Raw genomic sequence first — 12300 nt, forward strand, 5'->3', positions numbered from 1 at the left:
GCGCCTGCACCCTGCAGTTTGGTTTTGACTGCACAGGCCGATACCTTCACTGTCACCGCATACTCCTGGACTGGCCAAATGACTTGCAACACTTGGCAGCTCTCAGATTTACTGTTAACATGGGGAAAAAAAAATGCTAGCAAATCATTCCAGCCTCGTGCCCCTGGAAAGTCAGCTCTGTGAGCAAAGCCTCTATAAACAAAGAACATGCAGACTTTGTCAGAGCTCCCCAAGATGCCTGAGTTTTCAAATAGCAAATACTTTGAGTAAAAATAAATCATTTGGGGCTTAACCAGAGATACTACAGCATTAATGAGATTAAGAGTTTGTAGGAGAGCACTCTAGACCATGTGGCAGCAAAGGAAAGCTGGAAACTGCTGTTTACTTTTGGTAAACAGAGAGGGAGGATATTCAATGACTTAAATATAATTCATACTTCCATAAGAAGCTCTCAGCTGTAAGGTGTCAGTGATGCCAAAGCTCACTGTAGCAGAAAAGAATCTGACAAACTGTTCACCACAGTTTTCTTCATTCTTTCCTCCATGGCTTCAAGAGTTGGGTGTCAGAGGCAGGATACTGCAGCAGGTACACATAGGCACCTGCTGTTCCCATGTTCCTAGTAAGGCTTTCATGAACAAAACATTTTCTTTCATAACATCAGGAGCAATGAAGTAATGATCTGAGAACCAGAAGCCAGCAATAAACACGTGGCTATAGCAAATATGGAGGAAGAGGTTAATTGGGGGTGGGGGTGGGGGAGGGTAGTTTTACACATCCTTGGCCCATCTGCCATGAACTGATGTCCATTCATCTCGGCTGACAGCAGACTCCACTACTAGATGGCAAATCTTGTCATATTTGCCTAATGGTGCTGAATCAAAGGATGCTGAAACAAGTCAGAAAGCTGAACTTGGGATGAATCCAGATTAATCTGGTACACTCACTCAGCACAGATTCTACAAGTTTTTGGACTGTCCCAGCTGTAGCAAGACTTATCCAAGACTCAACATGGTGAACAACAAAGTAATTGCCAGTCAAAGCACAGCTTTGCTTTTCCTTCCAGACCAGCACCAGTGGCTGCAAGAAAGTAAATAGCATTGATACAACTCTCCTGAAGCAGAGGGACTCTGCTGACAACAGACTGATAAGCATCACTCAAGTGGCCATGAAGGGCAGGAGAGATGCGGCTGTTTGCTCACCAACCTGCATTTCTGAAGCCTACTGAGGTACTGCTAAGAAAGCTGCTATTATGTATGAAAGGTATTTGTCAGAGGCCTTCAAAGACCTTGCTTCCAACCTCTAAACACAGCAGTGCAAAATCTGGGCACTGGGAGCAGACACAACTGCCTGCAACTGAAGTGAAAAGAGCCCGACAGCCAACTTGCATGTACACTGAGCTGCAACAAGGGAGAAAGTCACGATTACAGACTGGATTATCCCTGTCTGCTTTCTTTGGAATTGTTCTGGTTAATTCTGCCTCGCTGTGGCTTATCATAAGCTCTTCTAACACTGATAGATGTGCAGGCCAGCCACAGCAGAGGGAAGTAGTGGCTGTCCAGAAGCAATAAGACCCAAGCATCTGGCAGAAGAACTGGCCAGCAGCCAACACGCCTGCATCAGCCCCAGGGTAAAGTGCCTTCTCATCAAAGGCACCCAGCATCCCCGCACAGGGCTTCTGCCTCGGCTGCTCTTCAGTAACAAGCCAGGAGGGATCCCGCAGAGCTGCTGCAGCCAGTTCAATGCTCCCTAGTTGCTTAGTGCTGGCACCAATTGCTCTGGCCCCTGCCATCCGCAGAAGGGATTAGCTATTCCACAGTATGTCATGGATCAGCTGCTATTCCCTAGTTTTTAGTACCAAAATAAGCTCAAGTCGTTCTAGGATTCAAGGTCATGTTTTCGCACAAGGTACCGCTTGCCATTTGCTGGCAGGACATGGAGCAATAAGCACCAGAATGGCAGGAGGAAATTAGTAATGCCCTAAAACACCTCTGAAGGACAGACACATTTGGGTCAAGGATGGTCACTTCTCTGCAGCCCTGCTGTGAAGGCCAAGAGGACTGGATGCCACACAGATGACATTTGCACAAGTGCCCGCCATAAACTTAGCACAAGGAAGGCAGCACAGGATCAGGACACCAGTTTGGGAGGCTTCTATAACCAAAAGCAGTCTGTCAGCAAAGGAGGAGCAGCTTTTCATCCTTCAACTGTACTGCCTATGTATTACGGCAAGGACGGAAAAAACCCTCACCTTGAGACGAAGCTAGGGAAAGAAGAGATGCTGCAGAGCTGCATGTTGGCAGTTCAGAGGACATAGCAGAGCTGCTTTTCACCCACTTCCACTGCAATGCTTTTATGTCCCAAAGCAGAGCTAACACTTGCTGGAAGATAGGCCTGCTTCAGCCAGAAGTGCTGCGTGGAGATTAGCAAAGGTGTGCAGAAATCACCTAGGTCAGAGCTCGATGCTCCATCATATCAAGAGGCTGGGTTAGCTGTGCTATCTGGGAATGACACAGCCCCTGGCAAAACGCTCTGGACAGCAACACTGTGACCAGGCAAGGAGTAATAAGGGCGACCAGCCCACCCTGCCCATACGAAGACAGCTCAGGGAACAGAGCAGGAGACTGAAGCCTGTTTGGACATGGTGCAGAAGACACTCAACTGGAGACAACCTTTATGAATTAGTGATGGTAAAGTTTATTTTTGGCAGCACAAAATCAGGAGTAATGTTGCCACAGAAGCACAGTCATAGTCCTATAACCAAGTAATATTTGCTTCTTGGGCAGTAAAACCTCAGCCTAGAAAAGAAGTTTCTCATGCATAACCAGATAAAAACACCAACAGCGTGATAAGTTCCCTGCATAGAATTGACAAGCAGCAGTAGCACAAAGAGAAGGTGTAGCTAACACAGGTGTAATGACCTCAGTCCCACACCACACCACCAGTGCTCTGCCCTGCCCTCAGTTGAAACACTATTTTTCAGGCACTCCCCACCTTTGAAAATGCCTGCACGTCAAAGTATCTAAGCAAAGATGAGCTCAAAGCCTTCTGCAACAGGCTTGATTTTCACCTCTCGTACCCCTTTCCAGACACCAGATTAGCCCCATTAGTCCACACAGTCAGGTTGGCACAGTCTGTGGTGAGATCTTCACCACAGGGAGAAGGTGAGAGGGACATCTACTATGCACATCCAAAGTGGTCATCTTGGACATTTACTTGGCTCCCATGAAATGGGTGTGATGGTACCTGTTCTGCACAGACTTGTCAATCCCTACGCAGTCTCATCATCAAATTATACTTCTCCACAGCTCCATGACGCCCGCAGCAAACCAACAGGTTACAGACTGCAATCAAGGCAGCAAGGCTCCAAACACCGGGGATCTTCTGATTTGATCCACATGGTCACTCAACAGCTACTTTAATTGTGGGTCATGATGAGCACAAAACAATGGATTTTCAATATTCCTTTAAATAGTATATGCCACTGCCAGCACTGCTGGCCTACAGGCTGACTTCAAAATGGGGAGTAAAGCTGTGACTGCCAGGGCCAGGTACGCATAGGGAGCTGGAAGGTAATGTCAGGGGAGTATTACTACATGTTCACCTTGTTCTTAGGCTCTTCCTCAGCACCTGCTCCTGGCTGCTGGGAGATAAAGGACACTGGGCTAAGCAGGAGCTCTGGGGGACAATGCCAGCAAATCTGACCACACCACCACCACTGAGCTTTTGAGCACATGGAGCTTAAAGGGCAGGAAGGATGTTCCTGTTAATAGCACGGACAGGTCACCCTAACAAAGGGAGCAGGAGCATGAAGTAGAAGGAACACAAGGGCAAAGCCTGAGTATGGAAAGCAAAGAGCTGGGGAAAGAGAGCTGTGGCACTATCCTGCAGAGGACCCAGACCGCCACTTTAACAGCGCTACCATCTCTCAGTACAGTGGTGGAGAGAAGGCCCTTTCCTTTAACCAGCATACATCTCATTCACCAGCAAGAAACAATGCAAAGATCCGGCATAGAGTGCTGAAAAAAACCTGCCTATAAGAAGCTGCAGAGATCTTCCTTGAGATCTGCAGGTGTCTCTTGTCAGCATCATGAAACAAAACTGGAACAGCTCAAAATGTACTTTAAGACACCTACAAGAAGTGATGCAGATCATTAATGGCATGTTCAAGAGCTAGAGGGCCTTGCACCATTGGACTGAAACATCCCCTCCCGTGCATTCTCCACTTACAGCTGTAAGAACCTGAGTAACTTTAAAAACAGACACCATTCTCCCCAGAGCACTGGGCACGTAGAGCAGTCAGGCAATGAGGGGCCACCAGTGCTGCTGTAAATCATCTAATGGAAAGACACATTCCTGGGGACCTGGGTACAGCAGCTCTGGCTCACCTTGTGTGTGCGTCTGCATGTCCCGGGCCAGCTCCATCGGCAGCACAGAGTTTACAAGTGTTGAGATGACTGCAGCGTCCAAGTTGCACATGGCTCCAAAGCACTTCAAGAGCAGCAGCCGTAATGGCACCCTGTGTTCCTGCAGAAGTAATTTATTAGATGAAACCATGTCCCAAATGAGGGCTTATACTCTAAGGCAGAGACATAACTGGCTACAAGTTCCCACTGTTGGGAAGCCACAGACCCTCCCAGGGTGACAGTGAACCCAGAACCTCTACTAGCTTTTAAAAACAGCACAGGAGTCATTTTATGGTAACATTCGCAACTGGGGTGGCTACAGGTTGTTGGCATATGCAGTCAGAGGGCATGTGGCAGCCAGAGCTCAGTTCTGAAATGCCCCACTTCATCCACTAAATATGATACAAATCAACAACCTATACCCATCCCCAGCAAACAGAGATTTAATTTGCTGAGTAGCCAGGATTCTCTGAGCACACTGAGGTTTTGCAAATGCTGCTCTGAAGGAAGTTTCCTGACAACCCAAAATTTGGAAATCCTCTTTAGCACATGATGGTTAATGAACAGCATGGGAGCAGCTCCTCCACTGTGAAGCTGTTGGGTTTGTGCTGGGAGCAGAGGGTACAAACCAGAAAGTTTTGGGACATCCAGGGATTCCAGCAAAGATGACGCTCAACCTGCAGCTCCCACACAGCTCTGGTACTGGGGTAACCTTCATACCACAGCCTCAGCCAACAACTCCAGGGTTCAGAGAACAGAAGTGAGCCAAGCTCTGGCACTGGGCACGACAGCAGCTGGGACTGGAGACCCAACTGCTCTCTATCTGGTCAGGCTTCCTGGAAATCCTGGTCAGAGAAGAGCAGGCAGTAAAAGCCAGCAGGCTCCATTATACCCAGCCTGCCTTCCCATTGCTCTCAGGTATGCTACAGCCCCCTGATGCTGAGCTCTGGGTTCAGACACAGAAATGCCAGATGAAAGCTAAATGCCACAAGGCTTGATGTGCTGTAGCTGGGGACTTAGGGACAAGATGGGCTCAAGTTTCCAACCCCCCCCGAGTCCTACAACAGCACATTACAGGAAGGAGAGGGGCAAAGCAACACCACACAGGCGTTGAAGGCAAAACTTCAATTTCTTCCTCTGAATACTGATTTCCTTCCTCACTCCCAAGGCTTCTACTCACAACCTACTTTCCTAAGCAAAGCTATTCACTAATGCACAGGAGTGTATCAATTAAAAGAGGAGCAGTCACAGCCTGTCAGCTTTCCCAAGGCATCCTTGGAAATCCTTCCTCTACATACAGTGATGCCAATTCTGTCCCCCCATGGAGCTAATAAAAGCAGCAAGCTTTACCCTTCACAGTGCTAGCTACCGCTTCGAAGCCTATACCATCCTCTCTCTGCTCTTCCGTACAACTTGCATGCACACAAAAGGGATGTGCTGCAACTCCATCTAGTTCACAGAACTGCCCTGTGCAGGGGGAATGTCTCCCATACATTCATCATCGCAACCCTGCCCTATTGCATCTTCAGGGAAATCTCAAAAAGAGATATTTGATGCATTCTCCCACCTTACCATCTGATAATACGCCACAAGGGACAGGACAGATTCAAACTCATTCTTCTTGCACATTTTCTTGCAAACTTCTGGGTCTGCATCTGTCTGGAAGAAGGAATGAACAGGTCAGCCCAGTGGCACAAAGCAGCAAGGTGCCTGCCGCAGGTACCTTGACGGAGGCCAGCTGCTTTCAAATCTCAGTAGCCCCAGCCCAACCATCTCACAAAGAAACTGAAGGCAGAGCACAGACAGCTCAAGAACCGCCACCCTGCAGATTCTGCATCAAAGTGAATTCTTGAGATATGTCTCTGCCATACAACATGTCTTGGGCTGAAAACATCTAAAAAACCCATGACCTGAGCAGCACCTTGATGACTGCATCATGCAGTTACACAGGGCAGCTCCAGCACCGTTCCCATCCTGAGAAGTATTGTACATCTCCCACCCCTAAATTATGAGGGAATGGTTGCACAAAATCCACCTCCGCCTCGCCCTGCAGGCCCACAGCGAGGCGGCACAGGCCGTATGTTGAGTGACAAAGACACGGGCATTTATTACACAAAAAAATATCTGTTCTGCTTATGTCAGAACTGGAGAGGAATACAAAATAGGTGCCAGAGCAAACCCCACACCAGCACCTGTAACACAGACCACGTCACTGCACCGAGTGGCAGCTCCCATATCATCACAGTACACAGATGGGCTTGTACATGCTAGTAACAGCATTGGGACAGTATTTCCCACTGCTGCTCACTATGGGGATGTACCTCTCCTGTACGCACAGATGTGGTGAGATACTTTATACTTTCTCACAAAAATAGCTTTAAAGCTCACTGTCAAGGCAACCAAAGAATTTTCTTTGCATTTAATGGGCCTCACCCCACAGGTACTTCCCAGCCACAGACGATGTTTTAAATGGAAGACATTTGAAATGGGCCTAGGAGTGCTACAACCCTCACAGCAGACTTCTAGGTTTTCTGTGGGAGGTTGGGTTTTTTTGGAGTTGAGGGCTTATATTCTCCTGTGATAGGTAAATACCACAGCTATCATGAAGAATGGCTCTATAACTCTTTTCAGAACAGCTTTGTAAGGTAAAGTGCAAGGCAGCTCAAAAGCGCTGCAGACCCCACACAGGAGGGCAGGGCTTCACATTGATGGTAAAGGATGCACAAGAAACCTATGCCCTCTAAAACAACAGATCTGATGGCAACACAGGGGCGAAGGAGGTCAGAAGAAAGGAACTTCACCAGGGCTGTCTGCTCTGCTCTGCCTGTAAAGAAAGAAATTTACTCACCAGGATGCGAAGCAGCTCCTCCAGGTAGCAGCAGATGACGTTCTCATCCTCATAGAGCGCCCAGCTGCGCTGCTGAGCATCATCCTTGTGCCTGGCCAGATCTGCAAAGATCACCTCCAGCCGCTGCTCGTCGTGGCAGATCTGTCCCGAGGGCAGCCCCGCACTCAGATTCTGCACAATAGCAAAACAACTGGTTAGTGGGGTGCTGACAGCTAGCTGTTGTTTGGGTGCCTGTTTCCTCTAATCTTTGTCTCAGGACTGGCAGTTGACCTCATTCAGTCAAGAGCTGGCAGCAAAAAACCAGCAAGTTTAAGACACGTGCAATTATTTCAGCTCTCATACTTTTGGGGCCTCTGCCTGCCTCCTTTCCTTGCACAGCTAATGCAATGAATGAATTGAAATAGGTGCCAGAACTGGTGCACAGTCAGAAAGTCTTTAAATCCAAGCTGCCACTATCCTGCTGAAGCATTAGCTGTCTTCTGAGGATGTTAATGGACCCAAGAAACCTAACTCAGACACAGCTATACCCCTTTTCTCTTATGGCATTTAGTAACCACCAGGACCGCTGCCAGGCAGCAGCTGAGCGCAGCTGCAGGCTCACCCCCAGTAAAACAGATGTGTCCTGGACACCAAACCACCACACTGCACAACTGCCTCCAGAAAGCAGAAGTTCCCTTCACTGCCCCCTCCCTCCAGCCTGAAAGGGACAGACCTTCCTTTAATCCTTGACTTGGGAGCAAACATTTGCATCGTACTCTATATGCCAACTGCTCAATACTACGTCTGCCACCTTCTGCAGCAAGGATAGAACCAATTCATCTTGGGCCGCTTTGGTTCTGCTTTCTTCCAAACAGCAGAGCTCAACCACCGCTCACAGCAGCTCTGGAGCTTGTAGCTACGATGCAGACTAACTGCATACCTAACCCTTACCACAAATGCTTCACTCCTCAGTTGTCTTTCCTATACTTTCCTCTCCTTTGAGAAAGAGGGGAGTAGCCAGGCAGCAGTTAACCTGCCCCAACAGCTGCTGTGGTCTGCAATTTAGGATAATTCTCTAGGACCTAAGTACATCATATGAACTACCTGTTTCCCGAAAGCAGGGCAAGAAGCGGGGACCAGCACATGGAACCAGGTTGATTACAGGTGATGAGCCCAGACACCATTAAGAGAGATAAGGACTAATCTGCAGAAGAACTTAAATTATATACAAAAGGGTTTGGCAGCAGTGACAACAAGCAGCAGGAGGTCAGCAAGGTGAAAGAGAACTGAGCTGAGAAATTCAAACAGGAAAAACCCGCTGGCTGAGACCAAGCGCTTAACAATTTTTGGATGAAGTCTTGCAGCGTGCAGTGACAAGTCACATCATTCCGTGTGAAAAAGCCTTTACCACTAGCAGCCAGGACACCCTGCTACTGCACATTGTCTTCTCCTGGAAACCTGGAGAAGACTTGCTCCTGTCCTGGTACAGCTACTTCCAACAGGCTGGCTGCACGGCCAGGGGCAGCAAGCCTTTACAGCAGACCTTCACATTACAAGCAGAGCAGAACGATTTTGTACGGAGACACAAGCCCACGCACAGTCACACACCCACGACACGAGCAGCCAGCACCACGCAAGACTGCCCAGTGCAGGAGCGGCACCCTTCCTGCACTCCTTCAGCCCTTTCTGGGAAAACCACTCCAGGTTTAACGGTAACGTCTTGTCTGCTTTATTAGAGACAAATTTGTTAGTAATTTGCTTTGGGGTATTTGGGGTATGAACTAATTAGGACTTCAATTCAATGCTTCAATTATATAAGAAAGAAGTATTCTTCTTGTCGCTGCTCGTTACATAATTTTTGTCAGGGAGGTAACGAAGGAAGGAGCGTGCCAGTTTAACACAAGCCTCTGTACACTCTTAACATTTTGGGAAGCTGTGGATGGCCTAGCAGAAAACCAGGTAACCAGCTGTGAGAGAGGATGACAGCTTTCAGGAGCTGAACACAAACACAGGAGCATCTCCCACTGAATGGTGACTTACCACAGAAGCAAATACGTTAGTTAAGAGACTCGCTTGGTCTTATCATCTCCTCCTCTCTTTAGAAGGACCTACAACACTGCCTGTCCTCGTGTATCCCAGCTGCTTGGGAGAGGGTTCTCCATTTCTGTACCTTACATCCTCCTTGCCAGCAGTGCAGGGCTGGTCCTGCCTCAGTCCACTGCTGGGACGTCTGTTTGGATGAGCATTTTAATGGGTACTCGTTTTAATGATCACTCTATTCAGCCTCTTATCACTAATCTGCTTCCTCCAATCCTTCATGTGCAGCCCTTACAACTCCACTGAGTATCAAGCTCCTAATGGACTTGGATGAGATCAATCCATTAACAAGCTCTTCAATCCGACCAGCATAACTACACCACGCACTGTCTCAATGCACTCTCAGCACCATTCTCAGCCCTCCCACCACCAGGGTCAGGTCTCTGCTTATCAAGCATCTTGGCAGCTACTTCAACCTGCAGCCTCATCATATGGTCGTTTCCAGGAATCTGCTGGAGAGCCCATAAGCAGGAGGGGGTTTAGGTATTTCTGACAATGCCACTTTGCATTATCTTGCTGTTTCAAATAGTTCCCTCCCCCCAACCCAGCAGAACAAACTGCTACAGGGATTTTGTTCCTTCTGAGCAGCCCCAAACCATTTTGGGAACCTCGGCACACCCATACTGCTCAGAGGTGGTCATGTCTGCCACGAAAACCCAGATGCTGTCCTGCTGAGTTCTTGTCCCATTTTTTCCTTGCTTCCTCCCATGCCTCCCTCCCCACTACATCAGCAAGTGTGGTGTATCACTAGTGGCATGGGTATGTGCACCTACCAGCAGTTTCCATCCGGATGAGCACAGATCTGCCTTGGGTAAACTGTATAGCAGCTTTTTACACACATTTCAGGGGGACTGCTGTGGGAATTCCTCCCTTCTCTGGGCAGCAAACCATTCCCGCTACAGCACCATCTAAAAAAACCAGGCAGCTAACACTGCTCTCGGCACACGCAGACTGCCAGGCTCCTCGGCAGCTGCTAAACCAGATGAAATGTGGTGCAAGAGAGACACCTGACTTCAGCTGAGCCAAGCTTCCCAGGACGGGCCTTTCCCACACACTGTTTTGGCAGCAGCAGGTCTGCTCCTGGCTGGACACCCCGGGGACACAGCCCTGTCGCAGGGCCGGTCAGCTCCTCAGGGAGACAGTGCCTGCCACGCACAGACCTGCGGTGTGGCACGGGAGAGAGGAGTGCTTGGCTTTCAACCACCACGTTAGCTGTACTTCAGTAAGGTCTCTGCAGCCTTCGCTTTTCAGGTGTCCTGGCCATCTGCAGCCCATGCACATTTGCTCCGCAGATGTACGCAGCAGCAGCTCTCTCTGGATGAGCGTGGCGCATCTACAGCTGAACCGAGACGGCTGCGCATGAAGACTCTGGCACAGACCTTCATAAAGGCTCCTCTAGCAATTAGTGAGCAAAGGACCTGCCTAAGCACTAATGCATTCCTCCCACCCTCCAGATTCACTTTTGTTACAGTATTTCACTAAGGAGGAGCCCTACATAGGCACACTAACAGCCCAACCAAAGGACTCAGCCTTGAAAGCACTCACCCTGATGACCTTCACATTGTGCCAGGCGAGAAGGAGGACAAAGCTCCTGCAGGGAAAAAGCTAAGTCCCAGAGAAGCATTTGTATCTTTTCAAAAGCAATTCTCCTTTAAGCAAAGCCAAATCAATGAATGAACAGGAACTACACGCGAGAGGCAGCCCACATGGGTTCAGGGGAAGCAGAGGGAGCTCGGCCACATTTGCCACGAGGTTTGCCAGGGTTCCTTGGGGACAACAGGCAGCCACCAGGCACTGGTGATGGGTAGCTGGGAGCAGGTCACAGCCCAGTACTACAAGGGAAACCCCCTCTGGAAATATGTCACCTCCCACAACAACTTCCTAACTTGTTCCTCCACCTCAACACATCCAGGAACCGTTGGACCCCACCCAGCAGCCTGGGCTGATCTCTAAGAGCAAACTGATTTACACACCTTTGTCAGCAGTTTTCAAGCTCAAATTTAAGGCAACCCAGAGATGGGTCTGGGTCACAAGTGCAACAGAGCAATGCTAATTTAATAAAAAGCAGGTAAGTGATTTCTAAGCGCTCCCTCTCAAGGTGTAGCTAGCTTGTGTATTAGGCAATTTTGCTTGCCTCGCACTCAGTTTAATAAATCCTCAAATCGACCTCCCTAGACAAGACTTCTACGGTACTCCCCTCTCTCAAATAGGAGATAATTCAGCAGAGCTGAAGGCAACCATGTATCACCAATACATGCTAATCCAAGTGATTCTCTAGATGCTTGAAAACCAGGCAGCACCTATATTATCTTTAGTTACATCCAAATTTCAAACGAGTTCCCATGAAAGCCAGCTCCAGTTTAGACAGTCACTACGGCAATGCCTTTGAAAAGAGTTTTAATTTCCCTTTGTGCATCTTGCCCAGTCACCATGCCACCCATCAGGAACCAGCTCAAGGACAAGAAGAGGGGCCATTTCCAAGGCCAGGCCAAATCCTGACACGGGGAAACCAACTCAGCACGTTTGCTCTTGCAGATTAGGCTTACCCAAGTAGTATGGTACCTCTGAAGCATCTTTCCTAAGGTGTGCGCACCTCAGCACCCTCCTTGTCTTTGCTGTTTCCCCAGCATAGCCTTATGTTACCTCTCTAAAAGCAGGAGCATGATGCTGTCCCGGCAGAAGGGTCTTTTGTTCTCTTGAAAACACTTGTCTGGGCAGACTCCATGCTGGAGGAGTGGAAAGGTAAATAAGAGGGAAGTGCCACTGCAATTCAACCTTCAGAAGGCACTGGGGACAGGAACGAGGTAATGGATTCTGGAATTGATTTAGTAAACCAGTGATCTGACTTCAAAGTAAGAATGGAATAGGAATAAAAAGGATATAACTAATTAAAGAACGTGATACAAAAGGTTGAAGCAGGTATATCTACTCGGAGCAGACCAAAGCTTTAAATCAAAGCTGATAAGTCGCTCT

General features: G+C 48.5%; 1 protein-coding gene across 5 annotated transcripts in view; it reads right to left on the bottom strand.

Moving 5' to 3' along the window:
• NCKIPSD (NCK interacting protein with SH3 domain) overlaps window positions 1-12300 on the bottom strand; it is a 53687-nt gene that overhangs the window by 8562 nt on the left and 32825 nt on the right. For all 5 annotated transcript variants that reach the window (XM_075052644.1, XM_075052643.1, XM_075052646.1 and 2 more), the window contains 3 exons: window positions 7252-7422; window positions 5976-6062; window positions 4386-4524 (listed from right to left, as the gene is read on the bottom strand). In XM_075052644.1, coding sequence (XP_074908745.1) covers window positions 4386-4524; window positions 5976-6062; window positions 7252-7422 — 397 coding nt within the window. The remainder of the gene's footprint in view (window positions 1-4385; window positions 4525-5975; window positions 6063-7251; window positions 7423-12300) is intronic.

This window comes from Buteo buteo, chromosome 21 (genome assembly GCF_964188355.1).
Source record: "Buteo buteo chromosome 21, bButBut1.hap1.1, whole genome shotgun sequence".
In the NCBI taxonomy this organism is placed as follows: Eukaryota; Metazoa; Chordata; class Aves; order Accipitriformes; family Accipitridae; genus Buteo; species Buteo buteo.